At 48.9% G+C, this 20,000-nt stretch overlaps 1 protein-coding gene and 1 long non-coding RNA gene across 12 annotated transcripts in view; one reads left to right on the forward strand and one right to left on the reverse strand.

The window, feature by feature from the left end:
• mef2d (myocyte enhancer factor 2d) overlaps positions 1-20,000 on the reverse strand; it is a 49,356-nt gene that overhangs the window by 21,527 nt on the left and 7,829 nt on the right. For all 9 annotated transcript variants that reach the window (XM_076028481.1, XM_076028479.1, XM_076028482.1 and 6 more), the window contains exon 2: positions 6,097-6,397. In XM_076028481.1, the coding sequence (XP_075884596.1) occupies positions 6,097-6,150 (54 nt within the window). In that variant the 5' untranslated portion in view covers positions 6,151-6,397. The remainder of the gene's footprint in view (positions 1-6,096; positions 6,398-20,000) is intronic.
• The window catches only part of LOC142889953 (uncharacterized), a 69,463-nt gene that overhangs the window by 21,168 nt on the left and 28,295 nt on the right, over positions 1-20,000 (forward strand). The window lies entirely within an intron of this gene.

The following is a 20,000-nucleotide window of genomic DNA, read 5'->3' on the forward strand; positions in this document are numbered from 1 at the left end:
CTTTATTAATGCCACAGTGGGGAACTTTGCATCATTACAGCAACGGCACAGTGCAAAGAAGCAGGAAAATTAGATTAATTAAAAAGAAATAAGGCAACAAAAAATAAAATCATTTGTAGGGTGATTTACATTTTATGAACAGGTGGATTATTTACAGCTCTACATATATTGGGACAAAAAGGACATTTAGCAAACTGGCTAATAAACATTTTGATAAAATAAAAATTCTTCAAAAAAAAAAAAAAAACCCGCTAATCTTGTGATAGCCCAGGCTCGGGCTATCCGGCTAGCTGAGCCCAGCTGACCACATGATCACCTGATCACCTGATCACCTGACCCTGAGAGCCTTGGGAAGTACCAACTCTGTGTACTGTTTTTTTTTTTACTACATGTTTACTCCTCGTCTGCGACCTCCTGCGGTCGAGACTCGTCAGTTTGCGACACACACGCAAAAACACAAAAAGTGCAACGCAAAGACGCATAAACAGGAGCTGCTGCCTGTGATTCAGGAAACACTCTTAGTGACGGCTTGTCGGAGTGCGTTTCAAGTACTCAGCAAATCACACACACGCACACACACACACACACCTCGTCATTTTCACACTCCCTCCTGCTCTTTTCCATGCTCTCCCTCTCTGACACACACTGAGTGCAGCGCTGTGTGTTTTCCACACTCTCCTTCTGTCACATGTTGTTTCTTTCTTCACACACACACACACACACACACACACACACACAAGCTCCCTTGTTGTTTGCCGTTTGGCTCGTCCTGTAAGAACCAACTGCTATTTACCATCCAGGGAGATTTGGATTAAACAAACACATGCGAAACACACACACACACACACACACACACACACACACACACACACACACACACACACACACACACACACACACAGCAGTAGAAGCTCCTCTTTAATATGACTGAAGGCCAATTAAGATGACGAGACGCTGGAACTGATCAGACTGTTGGAATCGTGATGTCTCGCTGATGGAAAAATTGCTTTTTTTCATATTTGTATTTCTGGAGGAAGAAAAAAACGTTGCATTAATCTCCAACACCAGATGGAAGTCGGCTTCACACGTCCGAGGGATTTATTATTCTTATTATTCACGTGTCCATCTGGGAAAGTGAGCCCACTGAAAATGTTTTGGAAAATGTTCTGAGGGGGGGGAGGTATTTGGGGAGGGGAATCGTCCAATCACGCATCTTCTCCCTCTGCCAGGTGGCACTAAGAGCAGCCCCCCAGAGTCCAAGATGGCTCCCATTCACTTCAATGCAGTTGTTCATCCAGCGAGGACGCCGATAAAGTTTTTGACTTCCGATTTAATGGGCCCACAGAGCATGTGCAGTAGTGTCACTTCCCATCATGCCTCTGGAACTCACATGATCTATTTGGCCAATCAGAATGATATAAGAGAAGGTCACTGACAGACAGGTCAGGTCGCAGCCAATCAGAACGAGCTGAGACACAGCAGCAACGTGGTGACGTCACGCTGGGAATAAACTCTGTTCTGCTGTTTTTCTGGCCTTTATCCTTTTTTTAAACGACTAAAAGACCGTAACTGAAAAATCTACAATAGAAAGATTTGATGAATCACGTTTCAGGTCACAGTCGTCCTGTCAGCCGTTTTAAAGGCCTTCATTTTTGTATTGCGGTCTATGGGAAAAATTCATTTTAGGCTCATGGGATGTTTTTGCTGCAGTGCCTAAAGTGGCCACTGGGAAAAATCGGCATGCAGCCATATTGCCAGTCCGGCATCCAGTTCTTATAATACATCCATGGCTGAGAGGTGTGGGCGGAGTCTAACGACCAGGCAGGAAGTGAACTGGAAGTCAGCAGGAAGTGGAGAGTGGAGTTTTTCCTTCTCCTGCAATTTACAGGCTGGCAGCAGCAGCTTCCTGTTTACAGGCTGTAGCTCCGCCCCTTCCCCACTCAGGACCAGTGGAGCGCCGCTGTCATTGACTGACAGGCTGGCTTCAACACCGGAGCTCCGCCTCTTCGCAAGATTCTGAAGATTAAAAAAAAATGCTTTGGTGTTTTACTTCTGATTGGCTCCGCCCCCCCCGACACTGTGAGCCATGTGACACCTTCTACCCACCTCACCCCTCGCTCGCCTCCCTCGCCCTCTTTTCTCTCTCCCCCTCTCTTGTGTTCTCACCCCCCCTCCCCTCAGCACTTCCTGCCGCCACAAATCAAATTATATCGGGGTCGTATCCAGTGGCAACCAACCCCTCCCCCTCTCCCACCTTCATCTCTATCTCACTGTCGTCTATCTGCATACTGCCGACACCCAACACACACACACACACACACACACACACACACACACACACACACACACACACACACACACACACACACATACAGGAATATCAACAATCGGGTTCCTCTGAGATGACAAGAACAAAGAAAAGATCGTCCTGCTGCAACACAAACATGAAGAAGAAGAAAAAGAAGAAGAAGAAGAAGAATTCAAGTTGTTCAAGAAATAATTTCAGGCCTTTAAGTCCTGAACCTCCACTCTGACACAGGAGAGTGTACTGCAGCCAGCGGGTGGAGCTTAACCCTCGACGGTGGAGGAGGAGGAGGAGTCTGTGACATCACTTTGTGCTCCAGGTGTGTGGACGGACTTGCCGCTCCATTCAATCAAAGCTACCAACTAGATTTAGAAACAAACTCACAGAGAAACACGACAAGCAGATCACTTGAATCGTCGTCCACGACTTGCAGTGGGCGCCATGCAACTTTCACGCCGTGTTAAGTCTCCGCCCACCGAGTCCCTGCACACTGCCAGCCACATTAAAGACAACACACACATCATCTTCTCTCTGTCTGAAGTGACAAACAGCTTCATAAAAACCACACACTGAAGGGACAGAGGGGGCGTGATTGTGTGTGTGTGTGTGTGTGTGTGTGTGTGTGTGTGTGTGTGTGTGTGTGTGTGTGTGTGTGTGCGCTTTTCGTTCTGCAGCGCCTCAATCGATGGTGGGAGGGTGACGGCCTGCATGTTCTCCCAAATCCTTTTCATTCAAGAGCCGTGTTTCGTTAGCCACACACACACACACACACACACACACACACACACACACACACACACACACACACACACACACACACCTGAACTGTCTTTATCCACAGCCAACAGCATGGAGGGAGCAACGCAATACTGAGATGCACAAAAGTCGAGATGCACAAAAGTCGACAACAATGAGACGGCCACATTTTTAACCTCTTTAAATGTGTAAAATTCTGCGATCTAGTGGTCAGGTTCTAGATTGCAGAGCTCATTCGCTCACCCTCCCTCTCCCAAGCTTGCCAGTCAACTACAGTGGCCTGCGCAAACAGACTCGGATACCTCGTCCACCTTCTTCTTCGTTGGTTTATTTGAAGACGTGAGCGTTCTACGTACGAAACACGCTATCCAGGAAGCTGGATTGTCCACACCAGGCTTCCTTAGAAATATGGCCTTTACTCTATGTATATTCTTCGAGTGACCTTGCTCCACACTGCCCCCACGGCAGTACTGCAACACCGGCTGGTGGCGGCGAGCGGCAAAGAGCGCCCCCTGCAGGCGACCTGCTGAGGTGTGTGGGGGCGGAGCCTGAGGTTCCTCTGCGCTCTCCGTCCATTAGTCAACCTGCTGCATGGGCCGCGACCCATTTAGCCGCTGACTCACATAAAAAACGGATCATTCAGCCTTCGCCGATGTCACAAGGGGCCCAGGCTCTTGTTTTTCTCCCCCTGCGGCTCTATAAAAACCCACGACTCTCTTTGCTCTTTTGTCACCGCAGGTCACGTGACCCTCATGAAAACCTGACGCCGCTGTACTGCTCAGTCAGGCTGCTGAGAAACCACAAGTCACCACGTGAACGCCGCCAAGATATTTTTTATTGAATTAATGTTTTAATTCAATAAAAAAAGGAAAGAAGAAAAGTAAACGCCCAAGACTTAGACTCACATTATTATTTCTCCCATTTGATAGAGGATGCTTAAAGGTCCCTAATTTAATCTGGTACTACTGGGCTGCCCAGCTCAGAGCTGTCCGCATGTGGTTTTCTTGTCCGGACCTACCTTGGGTTAAACTGGAAGCAACATCTACACAAGGAATGACGTTAGATTCATATTTATATCCAGATTCTCTTAAGAATTTGAAGAAAAATACACTAAATCCTTTTGTTAGAAACACCTTGATAGTCTGGCGTGAAACTCATAATGCTGTCGATGAAAACCCACCTTTGTCCCGCCTTGCACCTATTTGGGGAAACTCTGAGTTCAAACCAGGCGCAAAAGTCTTAGGATTGGAGCAATGGTCACATAAAGGGGTCAGAAGGATTATGGACTTTTATGATGGTGGTATACTCATGTCCTTCAATGAAAATAAAGATATGTTCAACGTTCCACACACACTTTTTTAAATATCTACAACTACGAAGTTTTGTTCTCTCTAAATTAAAACATTCATCTAACTGTCCCCCTCTAATAGTGTTTGGACAGTGTGTAATTCAGCCTCAGCCAAGCAAAGGCCAGATTTCTGCCCTTTACAATATATTTCTAATTCATTCTAGAGAGTCTTCTGACTCGAAGAGAAGATTGTGGAGTGAGGACTTAAAGGAATGTGTGCCTGACAATGAATGGAGCCAGATGGAGCCAGAAGGCCCAGAAACTCTCCATCAACTCAAGACTCAAATGAATACAATATAACTGGATCATGAGGCCCTACATTACTCCAGTAAAACTAAATAAATTTAAACCAGAAATTCTGGTTTAAATTTATTTAGTGTTTGAGAATTTCAAACATTCTGGAAAGAAATATTACAGATAATTTCCCAAATAATTTCCAGACCTATTCCTATCTCCCCTAAACTCTGTATTTTAGACCTCTGTCCGGAAAACCTTTCCTTAAAATCCCATGAAATTAAATTGACAAACCTTTGCCTTGCCCATTCAAAATGTCTCATTGCCATGTACTAGAAGAATATATCATGTCCCCCTATTAGTCATTGGCTTAATGAGTTATCATTGTGTCTGGCTTTAGAGAAGCTAACTTACAGTATCAAACAAAAACTTTGTGAATTCTATAAAATCTGGGGCCTTTTCTTGCAATACCTTCAAAGCACGGATTTACAGTTCAGTTTAAACTCTTGAATCTCACTACTTGACATTTGATCTGCATACATGGGGGCTGCCGCTTTGCTGCCTGTACATTACTTTTTTTTTTGTTTTACTTTTTTAACTATAAACATTCACTTAACTTATTTTTTACTTTCACCTGTTACTGCATTGAGTGTTTAATCTTATATCTCCATATTTCCTTAACTCTTATATACTCGATCTATTTATTAAAGACCTTCCTGTCTTTTCATTTCTTTCTGAAGAACTGTTGGATGAGAGAGGGGTGGGGTTGTTCAAGTTTGTGTTCATATGTTAATGTTTACTCTGTATACCAATTCAAAATGTCAATAAACATATATTATATATATTATATATATTTATATAAAAAAAAATAATAATAAAAAAAAAAAAAGAGGAAAGAAAAATCATTCTAGTGGTAGTAGTGGTAGTCTAGTGGTAGCTCTGGACAGCTCTGGACTGACCAGGAAGAGTAACGCCTTCCCACAGTGGTTCTCAGTTTAGTTGACCTCACCAAAAAAACCAGCCTTTTGAATTATGACTGAGCTGAAAAATGTGATTTGTGAGATTCACATTTTTTAGAAGCTAAACTAAAAACAAAAACACTGAGAGACAAACCAGAGCTCCAATAACTGGCGGACGTAGAGGAACAACTACTTAAAACTAACAGTAATGAGAGATCTACCCCTCTGTGATGTCACAAAGGGCAGCGATACCTCACCCAGGTTGTTGATCACACCCCTGGCCAGATGTTGGCGCCATCCTCTGAAACCACCTGCTTTTCATCTTCATCCAAAGTCCAGCAGAGTCTGGTTCATTGTTTTTTGTTGTTTTATTTTACAGGAGGCTGTAAACACAGGGCTAACCATGCTGCTTACTGGAGAGAGTTTTCCAGGGGGCGCTCTCACACCTGTCCAGGACCACAGCTGCAGTAGCGCCACCTGCTGTCGCCACTCACCTGTCTGTTGCGTTCGTCAGTGATCCTCTGAATCTGAATCTTTTTCCTCCCCATGTTTCCTGGAAGTGGAAGGTCAGAGGTCAGAAGTCAGAGGTCAGGGACGGCGGTGTCCGTGGGCTCGTCCTGGACGGCTGGGGACGCCGTCACGCACAGGTGCAGAGTCTTTAACGGTGGGGGGAGGAGGAGGAGGAGGAAGAGGAGGAGGACAGGAAGGGCTGGCTGCTGCACGGCGCTCTCTTCAGATCATGATCCACACTGCGCCGGCCTCCCCTTCACCTCAGCACAGCAGCAGCAGCAGCTCCTGGAAAACAAGAGCAGAGGCATCAGACGGCGGCCGCGGCCCTCCACCACCGTGACCCACTTTGGCTGCGAGACACACACACACACACACACACACACACACACACACACACACACACACACACACACACACACACACACACACACATACAGATACACTCTGATACACAACCAGAGAATTAGCGGCGCTGTCAAATAAGAGCCACGCTGAGGCTGAAAGATGAAGGCGTGTGCGAGGAAGAGGAAGGGGAGGAGGAGGGGGGTGCAGGGAGAGGGAAGGGGGAGGGGGCGGAGCCAGGCGCTGAGCAGAAGGCCCTCAGGGGCCCCGCGGTGAGGGAGGCTGTGCTGTGTCAGCTTCATTAGCGGCATCACCGCCACATCGCTGATCCGCCGGTCGCCCGCGGCCCACGGTTGGGGAGGCGGGGGTCATACCACATAGAGGCGGAGCAGAGAGAGCGAGAGCGAGTCCACAGACTTCTATGGTTCTCTGGTGACAGGAAGTGAGCTGCTCGCAAAGGGAAACCAGTGCCAGAGTGGCGTTAGCCAATCAGATACCAGTTAGCGTAGCTTGGGTGGCACTCATCAGATACCAGCTAGCGTTAGCATGGTTGGTCCTTGTCAGATACCAGTTAGCGTTAGCATGGGTGGCAATCATCAGATACCAGCTAGTATTAGCATTGGTAACCCTCATCAGGACCCACCTGGTCTGTAACCATTATGGTCCAGGCCATGTCTGCCTACAACTCAACGCCGTGCTTCTCCTGCTGCCGCCGCCGCCAAGCGCTGACCTGATTGGAGGCGGCACAGACATGACGAGCCGAGGGCAGAGTGCGTGTCTAATCCAGGCGAGCGGCTAACCAGCCGTGAAACAAGGGCAGCCTGCGACGTGACACCACAACCATCATCACAGACACACACTGGGAGGAGAGCGATAACTTCCACACCATCAGTATTGAATAGTGATAAATCATCATCACAATAATGATCAACCGAGGAAAGAAGGAAGGAAATGCTGCTGCAGGCTGATGAGTGAACGAGAGCGACTAGGTCCTCGTTTAATGGATTGGCTTAGAAAAATAGAGCTCTACGAACACACACACACACACGCGCGAGGATGCCACACCGGCTCCCCTGCATTGTTTGCATTCTTGCCACCTGAGAGTGGCGGTGGCTGCAGAGGACAAGGAGGAGAAGGAGAAGGAGGAGGAGGAGGAGGAGGAACACCCTCCATTCACGTGCATCGCGATGGAACTGGGAATGTGGACGAGTGTGTCATGTGACTGAGCGTAAAGGGCGGAGCCATGCTCGGCTCAGAGGTGGAGGCCATTGGTTTTGCTTTGGTGAGGGGCTGCTGTCTGCTGATGGTGACTTTGCACCGACAGGAGGAGGGAGTGGGGGGGCCGACTGGGAGGGGATATATCGTTTTCGCCCAATAGGTTTGCCAGTTTCCAGTCTGCAGCTCTGGGCCACAGTGAAGGGGTGTGTGTGTGCGTGCGTATGTGCGTGTGTGCTTGTGTTCCAGTTGTGATGAAGTTCAAAGGCAGTAGCAGTGCAGTGACTCACACATGAAGAGCTCTCTCTCTCTCTCTCTCTCTCTCTCTCTCTCTGTGTGTGTGGCCGAGTCACGACCTTTTGACCTCTGCCTGGGCCTGAAGGCAGCGGCCATGTGTGATGTGGGGCCACTGGAGCTGGAGGCCTGGCTGGGAGTGTGGAGGAATGCCCCACCCCCGCTGGACCTCCAGGACTCTAGGGGGCGCCACCAGGACCATCTTTAGCTCACTCACTCACTCACTTAACGTTCAGCAACATGATTTCGGTGCGAGGCCTCTTGGGGACCAACCGCAGGGTTGACTTCCAGTCCGGAGTTCCACGACAACACAACACTACACTACATTACATTACACTACACAACACCAACACGACACTACACCATACAAGCAGCGCTGACAGCTGTGTTTTCTATTTTTTCCTTGTTTTTGTTGAAGGTGTGATGTAATCAGTGTGTGACGCCAGATCCAGGAGATATGTGGGTCAGAGCGGCGGCCCGAAATAGAGCAAATAAAAATAGCAGAGATTGTTGACACACATCAGCAGAACTGCAGCACAACTGAAGTAACAACAAAGTTCCGCTGACCCCAGGTGACCTTGACCCCGACCTTGACCTGCTGCCGCTGGTTGAGGGCCTCCAGCCACCCAACACACTGCCAACGGCCAGTTTTCATTGGCTGTCAGTGCAGCGTTACGGCTCCGCCCACATCCTGCTGGAGTTGTGACCAACCAATCAGAGGGTCGGAAGGCTCTCAGTCACACTTTAATACAACTCGAACACACAGTGGAGTCAAAATGTCAAACTGGGACAAAAATCTCGCTCCAACATTGAAATTGATTGTACAAAATGTTCCTCCAGATAGAACAGTGGAGCCAAACATGTTTTGCTTCAATATAATGAGGATCAAGCAAAGCTTCATACTATTCAATAAATTACTTCATATCGCAAGCATGCAAAATCGAATATCAAATTTGAAAAACTCATCAAGATAAATAAAATGTCAATAAAAATCAATAAAAACAATTAACCAATTAAGTCATAATAATAATATCCTTCAACCAACATCCTATATTGATTGATACTCCAAAATACCAGCAGAGCATTCAGAGATTTGTAGTATAATAACTTGTGGGCCAAATATAATGACACAAAATTGGCTCAAGGGTCAGAGTTTGACACCCAGGGTTGAATAGAAGGTGGATTATGAAACAAATGAAATTGAACAGATACTTCCGATAAATGCGTTGGTTTGTTTCCAAAGTTTCAAGTCAGCTGCTCAGAGAGAAACAGAAGCAGGAAGAATCTCGAGTGCCGTTTTTCTCTGATTGCTTGGATCTCAGCCAACAACCTTCTTCCTCCTCTCCCCCTTCTCCTCCTTCTCCTCCTCCTCCTCCTCCTCTCCTCCTCCTTCTCCTCCTCTCTGTCTCCTCTCCTCCTCCCCTCTTCTTGCCCTCCTCCTCCAGCCCCGCCGGCCAAATGAATCACATCCAGCAATAACGATACGCACAATCCGCCCTCCCGACAGCTGCACATGTCACAGGAGTCACCTCCAGCCGCCGGCATCGGGTTCCAGGAAGTGCCACCAAGGTCACGACCTCCGTCGGGGACGGAATCTCTGGGCGGATCGATATCTGGCCGCCAGGAAACACGAGACGACAAACGACTGTTAACGTTTGTTAGCACGAGTAGCTTAACCAGCTAAACTGTTGCCTGGGGCACAGTGCATTGTAAAATGAGGAGCTGGAGCAGCAGCAGATGGATGGAGTGTTTTGGTGAGCCGCCTCATAGGAGGAAACAATCTATCATGTAGAAAACATGTTGCTTTAATGTCAATGGAAAATGAAGCAAAGCAAAGTTGCAACCAAATCAGTGTCTTTGAAGCCTCACCAGGGTGCTTAGCTCTTCTTAACGGGCCGCATATGGCCCCCGGGCCGTAGTTTGCCCTCCCATGAGCTAAAACCACCTGCGAAGGTCGTTGATTTTTCAATTTTTTTCTTCTCGGTCTGAAACGGATCTGATTGAAAGGCGACGCCGTGTTCCCAGTATAAATACGCAGCTGCTCACGGCGAAGGAATTAATGCCAGAGTTCAGCAGCAGCAACTCGCCAGGATCCACACACGGTCCGCTGAGCCTCCGACCCGACCCGACTCAACTGGATCGGCCAGAGTGACCTCTGACCTCCAACCACACCCACAGCTGCCGTCACATGTTTACAGCTGGTTGCCATGGAAACGGCAGCTGCGGTTGGCCAAGGAACCCCTCCCTCACCCCTCCCCTCTACAACCAATCAGGGTTGAGTCTTTGGAGAGGTGGCGGAGGGGGGCTCAGGAGGCCCCGCCCACACTGCCAGTCCAGCTATCAGTGCTGCAGTCTGCACACACACACACACACACACACACACACACACACACACACACACAGTGGCAGCTGGTCTCCTCTGGCATGACAGCGGCAGCAGGCAGACGAAAACAATAATACCCAGAATGCACCTCTGCAGGAGGCGTCTGGCCGTGACTTTAAGGCACCGTCGCACCTGTCACGTCACGTCACATCCCAGTGGTCGGGCCTCCTGATTGGACGAGCTGGTTGTAAACGCGTGAGGGTGTGTGTGTGTGTGGGGGGGGGGTTCCTCTGTTTACAGGTTAGTGTTGGTGAGCAGCGAAGAAAAATGAATGCATAAATAAATCAATAGATCAATAAATAAATAAATAAACTGGGTTTATATTTTATACTACATATATATTATATTTATTGAGTTTCAGAATTTGTCTTCAAATCTTTGTGGTCAGGACAGGAGGTTTGTGTGCATCGAAACAATCACCAATATCAATCACTTACAATTTGATAAAGGTCAATATTGTTAATATTTATATAACTTGTATCATAATCCAACCGTCCATATTATGTAAATGTCTAATTTTTCTTCTTACTCTATAAATATTTCTTTTTTGTTTTAATTCATATAATTTTCCTACTTTTGCACTATGTTGTTGTGCAAATCTCCCCAATGTGGGATCACTAAAGGCGTTCTATTCTATTCTAAACAGGCCCAAGTTTCACACTAAGTGAGTGTAAATCAATTCAGAGATTATGTTGTCATGATTAGGCTAAAATATTAATATTTATTTTATAATATTTCTGGTTAGTGATGCGCATTGCATTTTTTTCAATGTAAAAAAATGTTTTGTGGCTCAAATAAAGGTTGAAAAACACTGATCTAGAGACTCCAGCTGTAAGCTGATTGGTTTTTAAAAAAAAAAATCACACTACCACCTCTAGGTGGCGCCGCCTCGACTGTGGGGGTCCAAAAAAACACACGCAGCAGCAGAGGAGCAATGACGCTGGAGGAGGAGGAGTGACGGACAGAACAGGTGTGAGGTTACGAGCTGCACGGCCACCGGGGGGGGTCGAGGGGGAGGACGGGGGGGTGGGGGTTGGGGGGGGGGTTGGGGAGGTGGTCAGAAGGGGGGGGGGAGGGGGGTGTCAGCTGATGATGGGGAACAGACCACACGCTCTGTCTGCTGCCACTCCTCACTATCTGCTCCACAAAGTCTCCACCGGCGCCACCACCCCTCCCCCCCCGCCCCCACACTCCCACCCACCCTTACTCCCCCCCTCACCTACCCGTCCCCCCACTGACAGTCAGGAGTCTGAAAACTTTTGTTTCCCCACTGGAAGAAAAAAGTCCAGTCACGAGCGACTCTCTTACCGTCTGATCGACTTCTGGAGGCCTCGCAGGAGACTCCGGATCAGTTGAACGGGTCAGCCGAAAGAGTCAGAGGAGCGCGTCGGCCGAGCAAGTCGCAGATCTTGTCTGAATTATTCCGTGTGCGGGAGGAGGGAGAGTCGGAGTGAATCCTGGAGCTCAGAGCGGCACGTGTGGCTGCATGGCTGCTGTGGCCCACTGACAACTGCTGCTTCTGCTGGGACGCCCCTCTCTCTCTATCCCCTAGTCCAACCCCCAAACCCCCCACCAACAACCCCCTCCCCGCAATGACCCCTCCCAGCCTGCTGCCACAACAACTGCCACCGATTCAGTCATGGCCCCGCCCCCTGTCATGGCCCCGCCCCCTGCCACCAGGAAGTTTGATCCTAACTCGAAGAACGACGAACTAAAAAGGCACTGAAGGTTTTACTCCCCACACCTACAGGTATGGGGCAAACTACGGCCCGGGGGCCATATGCGGCCCGTTAAGCTTTTTAATCTGGCCCTTTAGCCGAACTTGAAGAAATGATATTAACAGTCAGTCAGTCATCAAACAGCTGCATCTCCTCCATGTTTCCAGTGTTTACCGAGTCATTTCAATAAAGAGCTAAACACCCTGGTGGGGCTTCAATGACACTGATTTGGTTGCAACTTTGCTTTGCTTCATTTTCCATTGACATTAAAGCAACAGGTTTTCTACATGATAGATCGTTTCCTCCTATGAGGCGGCTCACCAAAACACTCTATCCATCTGCTGCTGCTCCGCTACCCCCCTCTGTCATATTATACTACCGATTGAGGCCTACAAGTCAAGAAGTTTGTTCGCTCCTGGGCTAATCCGACTTCAGCTTCACCTGCTGGTGACTCAGAGTCGCTTTCAATAAAGTTTCTGTTTTTTTTTTGTTGATTTTTAATGTTCATCTCTGGACTTGTGCTGGAAAAGCTTCTGGAACAAACTTCATAAACTGCCAACCAGGCCTGAAGGTGCACGAACGACACGTCACGCCACGCCACCGTACCGAGTCGTCGTTCTAGTCGTCGCTCAACTCGTCCGACTTTCTTTTTAAAGTTGAAATGAATCCGAAGAAACACAGAAAACCACAGTTGAGTTTCATCAATCAGAGACAGGCGACACCTGAATGTGCAGCCGGTCAAATTAAACACCGTCAACATTGCAAAGAACAGCTGAAGCTCGGGTGACAGTCCTGAGCGTGTGCGTGTGTGCGTGTGTGTGTATGTGTGTGTGTGTGTGTGAGAGTCGGAGAGTCCAGTGGAACAAACGGTATGTTGACAGCTGCTGCAGGATGTAGGCAGCACTGCGCGTGCACACACACACACACACACACACACACACACACACACACACACACACACACACACACACACACACACACACACACACACACACACACACACACACACACAAGGCTCAGCTGTCGGAGAGACTTCATCACTGCTCTCAGGTCTCGTGTCGCTCGGCTCCACCTTCCGCCACACGTCTTCGCTTCCTGTTTGCCATGATGGGTAGGGGAAGTGTATGTGTGTATGTGGGGGTGGGGCCGGGGGGGGGGGGGGGGGGGGGGGGGTGGAGCAGGAGGGGTGGTGGGTGAGGTGGTCCCCACCACCCAGGCGGGTCCGAGTCAGAGGCAGAAAAAGGCTGGCGTGCCGCAGTGTGAGTGCGTTTCCCTCAGAGGCTGCTGGGAACTGGGCTGAAGTGTGTGTGTGTGTGTGTGTGTGTGTGTGTGTGTGTGTGTGTTGGGGAGTGGTTGGGGGTGGACGGAAACATATCATTTCACATGTCCATCTGAGGAGAGAATCCCTGCAGAACCCTGACGGGATTGAAATCCAATGCGGACCAATCAGATTCCTCCGCTAGCTCCTGTTGCCAACAACTCAGGCTAACATCGCTTATCTGTTTTGGTTTCCACCTTTTTCTATTGGAGCATTTTGCTTTGTTGTCTTCTAATCTACTGTAGATTTCACACACACACACACACACACACACACACACACACACACACACACACACACACACACACACACACACACACACACACACACACACACACACTGGTGGCTGTAGCTCTGCCTCCTTCTCCTTCTGAGGAGGAATTGAGCAAACTTTCAGTTTTAAATCTCCACAGTTGAGGAGCTGCGACCAGCAGCAGCGTCCACCACACTGTGGTGAATTATTCAAGCGTACGTTGAAGCGTACGTCTCAGCGCCTCCCATCCTCTCCTGCTCCTCTACATGTGCTGCACTCTGAGCTCCAGGAGGCTCCTCCCACTGTGTGAGGTCATCACCTGGTCAGCTACCCGAGAGCCAGGAGCTCCTTCTTGTTGTTGTGGGGTACGAGTGTGCTGGCCGCTAATGGCTGCGTGAACACAACACAACAGGCGCCGCACTGCTTTCAAGGGTTCTGACAGTCGACGGCGGTGATTATGCAAACGAGGCTCCCTCCTGGGGGCAGGCCAAATTAAAAGAAATGACAAAAGGCTGTGCCAGTGTGTGTGTGTGTGTGTGTGTGTGTGTGTGACCTACATTACGCAGGAATACTCCATGTTTCCGTGGCACTGCTAGCAGGGATGAACACGCCACGGCAGTGTGGTGGAGCTGCGCGGGTGGCGCTAATCTGGCCGCCACGCTGCCTTCAGGTGCACTTCACGCTGCCACCGCCGCCGCCGACATTCAGGTCAGAGATAAAAAAGTCTCTCCACACACACGCTGACATTCTTTTTCTTCTTCTTCTGCCTTTTGACGGCCGTGTAAAAGGGGGCAGATGAAGAACATTTTTAATCCGGTACCGACACATTGTGTCGCCGCCGCAGTGCGACGGGACCAGCGGCCCGCAGCGAACTGCTCCCACACTGCTGTCAAGACGAGTCGACCAGACTCCTCACAACACAACCACCACAACTCACAAAAATGCTGCAATTTCATGAGGGGATTGAATGTGGTTTAGCAAAAAAAAAAAAAAAAAAAAAAAGCAACAACAAACATTTGCAATCAGAGCGTCAACCAACATTGCAACTCCATACCCATGAAAGGACATTTCACACTGGTGCCACACTGGTTTCACACTGGTGCCACACTGGTTTCACACTGGTTTCACACTGGGTTCTTAGTGGAATCACACTGGATTCACACTGGGCTCACACTGGGTTCACACTGGGTTCACACTTGTACCACACTGGCTTCACACTAGTTCCATATTTGACTTACACTGGATTCACACTGTTTCCACACTGGGTTCCCACTGGGTTCCCACTGGGTTCACACTGGGTTCACACTGGGTTTACACTGGGTTCCCACTGGTTTCACACTGGTTTCACACTAGCTCCATATTTGACTTACACTGGATTCACACTGTTTCCACACTGGGTTCCCACTGGGTTCACACTGGATTCACACTGTTTCCACACTGGGTTCCCACTGGGTTCCCACTGGGTTCACATTGGATTCATACTGGGTTCACACTTGTACCACACTGGGTTCACACTGGGTTCTGGCCTCTCTTCCACAGAACAAAGTGCAAGCCGAGTGGTGAGCAGAGCAGGGAGCACCTGCAGGCCTTTGTCAGCTGATGGTGGTCAGACTGGACGCTGTGCTGGTGTGTTTGGTGCAGTCGTCAGCTCCTCTGGTTCCCCCGTCAGGAGACCTGAGGAGACCTGAGGCCGTCAGCTCCTCCTTAATGTGCGCTATATTTTAATGTGAGGAGTAAATTAAAGTCATAAATCAGCATACACACCTGTGACTCCCACACAGGCTGCCTGACCACTTCAGGGTATTAAAAAAAAGTCTAGAATTAACCATGCAGGGATGTAAATGTCTAAGATTTATTTTATTAAAAACTTCCTTGAAGTGTTTTTGGAAAAATAGTTTAAAGGTCAAAGTGGATTTTTTTTTTAATTCCCTCTCACTGAACATAAACAGCCTCAGCGGGACGACTGGAGCCAAAAACTGTAGCAAAATTTCTTTTTTGCTGCACTTTGGTTTGAGTTTAGGGAGAGAAGCAGGAAGAACCTCGTCGTCCAGGAGCTGCTGGTCCAACTAGCAGGTCCTGGTGTGAAGGACAGCTGGACACACAACAAGCACCAGAGGCTCCCGCAGCAGATCTCCTTCGTCCGGAGCCCAAGTCTATACCAGAGACCAAACCACAGAGACCAGACCCGAGAGACAAGACCAGAGAGTCCAGACCAGATAGTCGAAACCAGAGAGACTAGACCAGAGAGACCAGACCAAATACTTGAGACCAGAGTCCAGACCAGATTGCTGAAACCAGATAGTCCAGACCAGATAGTCCGGACCCGAGAGTCCAGACCAGAAAGACTAGACCAGATAGTCATGACCAGATATTCCTGACCAGAGAGTCCGTCCTCTCTCATCCTCCTCCCAGGAGGCATCAGATGAAACTCAGCACTCTGTGCTGTCAAGTGTTAGTTAATTTAGTTAATTTGCACACAAATTAACTAATGATTAATTTGCTGGATTTTATTTGAAGATTCCCTTTGGACTGTTCTGTTTTGGTTCAACGTCTGTTTGTCATGTTTTTATTCGTCTCAGTGTGGTTCTTGAGGGTCAGTCTCGACAGGAAGTCCAGACCTGGCAGTCGCTGCCGCCACCACTCGGCTACAAACCCCTCCAGGCCTCGAGGCCTTCACTATGCAATGAGGCGTTCAGGAACCCCAGCCCCAGACTCCCCTCCCCCACCCTTCCTGAATCTCCTCCAGCTCCCTGACATTGACTAACACACACACACACACACACACACACACACACACACACACACACACACACACACACTTCTCCTCAGAAACAGCTGACGTTTCAACAGGCTTACAACAGCTGACAGGCTACAGGTGGGGCAGAGGGGACCCTTCATAAGCCCTCTAGCCCCACGCACCCCTGACGACACACACACACACACACACACACACACACACACACACACCCAGACAGTTGGACGCATGCTGGAGGCTCACAAAGCCCTGTTTATATGCATGGAGGGGACGTATGTGTGTGTGTGTGTGTGTCTGTGTGTGTGTTAGTGTGAGTGCGTGAGAGAGAGAGACGGAGAGAGAGAGAGAGAGAGAGAGTGAGAGAGTAGGTGGGCAATAAGGAAGGATTTCCACAGAGGACAATTCCTCTGGAGTCACAACAGGTGTGTGTGTGTGTGTGTGTGTGTGTGTGTCTGTGACAACAGATGCTAGCCCAGGCCACAGGCTGGAAGCATTAAGCTCCTTTTGCTGCATTACGCTAAGGAGCAGTGAGGAGGAAAAGGCCGACGCAGCGGCTCAGTAATCCAGAATCATTTTAACGCACCATCAGAACAGAGTGCGTGGTCCAACGCTGGGCCGTTGGGCCCCATAATCTCGAGGTCACCTCAGGGTCAGGAGGTCACAATGCTCAGGGTCCGTGAGTCAGGGTCGCAGAGACACTTTTGGTGGTGGAGGTGCTAAAAGTGTCTCTTGTCAGCAGGGTTTCTATGTATTATTTTTAGACATATTATAATTATTTATTTTAGTAAGAAGCGAGAGGAGAGACGGAGGATTGGAGAGTGCAGCACTTCTCAGGATCGGATGAGGAAAAAAAGCACCAAGGAGAGAAATAACACAATCTGTGGATTAGGTTCTTCTTGCTGTGTGAGCGAGAAGCGGAAAAAACTTTTCACCACTTCTGACTTTGTGCTTTTTTCTTTCTTTCTTTCTTTCTTTCTTTAATCTGCTCTTTCTTCTTCTTTGTCACCAGAGGAGCAAAACTAACCAAGAAAAGGACTTTACTGCGTGGTGAAAGTCAAATGGCGGCGATGGCGGAGAGGAGGAGGAGGAGGTTGGATTAACTGTCAGAGAGGCTTCAGAGGCTCAGAGGTCAAACTGCCGACGCAGCGCAACGCAACACAAGACAATTACACACAAAACCTTCCACACCACTCTGCTCATCAGCTCCGAGAGCCGAGGAAGGAAGACTCTCGAGGCTCCAGGTTCTATCCAACTGTGATACATTAGTAGCACAGACCGGAACACTCAGATCCTAATTTGGCTTAGCCAAATTCTGATATACATCCCAGAAAGTCAATCTCAGAGTCCACCGGCCAATCAATCATCATTTACCATCAAGATGCTGACTGGCTTTTGGATGATAGAGGTGGGAACTAAAGACACTGGCAAACTTTTAAAGACTGCTTTCAGATCAGCTTCAGGTGATTAGACCTGTTCTGATCCAGTTCAGACCAGTTCAGGCCAGTTCAGACATGTTCTGATCCAGTTCAGACCAGTTCAGGCCAGTTCAGACGTGTTCTGATCCAGTTCAGACCAGTTCAGACCCATTCACATCTGTCCTGATCCAGTAAAAACTTCTTCAGACCCATTAAGACCCGTTCAGAGCTGTTCCGGTCCAGTTCAAACCCATTCAGATCCATTCTGGTCCAGTTCAGAAGCTACAGACAGAGCCATGTTCACATCGAGTCAAAACCTTTTGGTTCAGAAACCCAGAAACTCCCTGAGAACTGAATTTTTCTCCAGCTGATGGGCTTGACAAGGGAGCAACAGGAGTTTAATAATGTGGACAAAAGGAGCATCACGCAAACAATAACACTAACAACAAAACACCCAAACATTTCAACACATCCTTGTCCAGCCTCCTGCTTCTTCCTCTCCTTGTTCTTCTTGAGGAGGCAGCAGAGCTGAGATCTGCTGCAGCTGTAATGTGATAACCAGCTCAATAACATCAACAACTGGCAGAATCCTCCAGAGGACGGACCCAGGCAGGCAGGCAGGCAGGCAGGCAGCGAATGTGAGTGTGTGTGTGAGTCAGTGGGTGGATGTCTGTGTGCCTTTGCTTTCTCCACGGGAGTGTGTGTGGGCTGGAGAGGCAGGAGAGGCCTGGGCGAGCGAGAGGTGAGGAGTGTCAGCCATCCAGCACCATCAAATAAAACGTTATCTAACGCTGCGGCGCCGACACGGGCCGCCATCGACCCAGAGACACACACACACACACACACACACACACACACACACACACACACACACACACACACACACACACACACACACACACACACACACAGCTGGCCTCCTACATCAGAGCAGAGAGATGAATGTGAGCCGAGCATTAAAGGGCCCTCGATGCATCTGTGCAACACTTTCTGAGCACAAATTCAACGATTTCCAAGACCTTTTGAAGGCAGAGGAAGAAACTGAAGAAGCACAAGAAGAAACACTAGTTCTGCTCCACCACCAGAGAAGAAAAACTCCTTCTCTTCCTCCTGCTCTTCCTCCTACTCCTCCTCCTCCTCCGCCTCCTCAGATTCACACACACGGTCCAGAAGAAGAAGCAGGTTCTCCGGGAGGCTTCACCCTATTGGTTCTGATCAAACGACCCCAAGTCAGCTTTAATTTAATCAAACCGGACAGGAAATGGAAATATGCTGCTCCAAACAGCTGGGCCAGGTCACGTGACAGATTTATTTTCATTGCACTCACGGGTTGGAGCTGTGGGAGCCAATCAGCAGCGACTGTTGATTCGTAGGATTGTTTGGTTCGAATCACTTTCATGTGTTTAGTTTTGTTCCTATTTTATCTGCCATTTCTTTTCAAGATTTTCTGCGAAGACAAACTAAAAAACGTTTCTGAATAGTATCCGTTTCCATGATAGAAGTGAAGGAGCTTTAGCAGGAGCTGCAAAAAGAGAAAGAGGAGGAGGAGGAGAACTCATATCAAATTGAGGACAATAACGTCCAATAAATGAAGAGGAGGAGTGGGAGGGGCTGATGGGAAAGGGGGAGGAGCCTGGGTGACAGAGATGAAGATGAAAGGTGAGACACCTCAGATAAAAGGGAGGCCAGCAGAGAGAAGGGGGGGTTGGGAGAGTGGGCCACAGCTCAGAGATCCTCCCTCAGGCCCAACAGGAAGTGGCGGTGGTGTCAACGACAGCCGGGAGGATAGCAGGCAGGGGGCGGAGCCAGAAAGTGGCCTTGTGAGGAAGGGACCTTCTCCATCATCATCATCATCATCATCATCATCATCATCATCATCACCACCGCGGCTGCCAGGTTACAACCTCACAAGCAGTGGAGCCGAGCAGCCCTGGACGCCAGGAGGGAAGTTGGCACCTGCAGCAGCCAATCACAGCCATGCTCTGAGTCAGCAACAAGACCTCTGACAGGAACAACATCTGAGCTTCTGCAGGCTGAGCAGCGTGGAGGCAGAGAGACTTTCCTAAAACAGACGAGTGGCCTTTGGAGGGAAGAAGAAGAAGAAGAAGAAGAAGAAGAAAAGGAGGAGGAGGAGAAGCTGTGGTTCCTCCAGGCTGTAGGTGTGCAGCTCCTTCATCCTCCTTCAGCTTCTGCCT

This window comes from Nelusetta ayraudi, unplaced genomic scaffold (assembly GCF_046127955.1).
Source record: "Nelusetta ayraudi isolate G7.1 ecotype Tasmania unplaced genomic scaffold, CSIRO-AGI_Nayr_v1 ptg000003l, whole genome shotgun sequence".
NCBI classification, from domain to species: domain Eukaryota; kingdom Metazoa; phylum Chordata; class Actinopteri; order Tetraodontiformes; family Monacanthidae; genus Nelusetta; species Nelusetta ayraudi.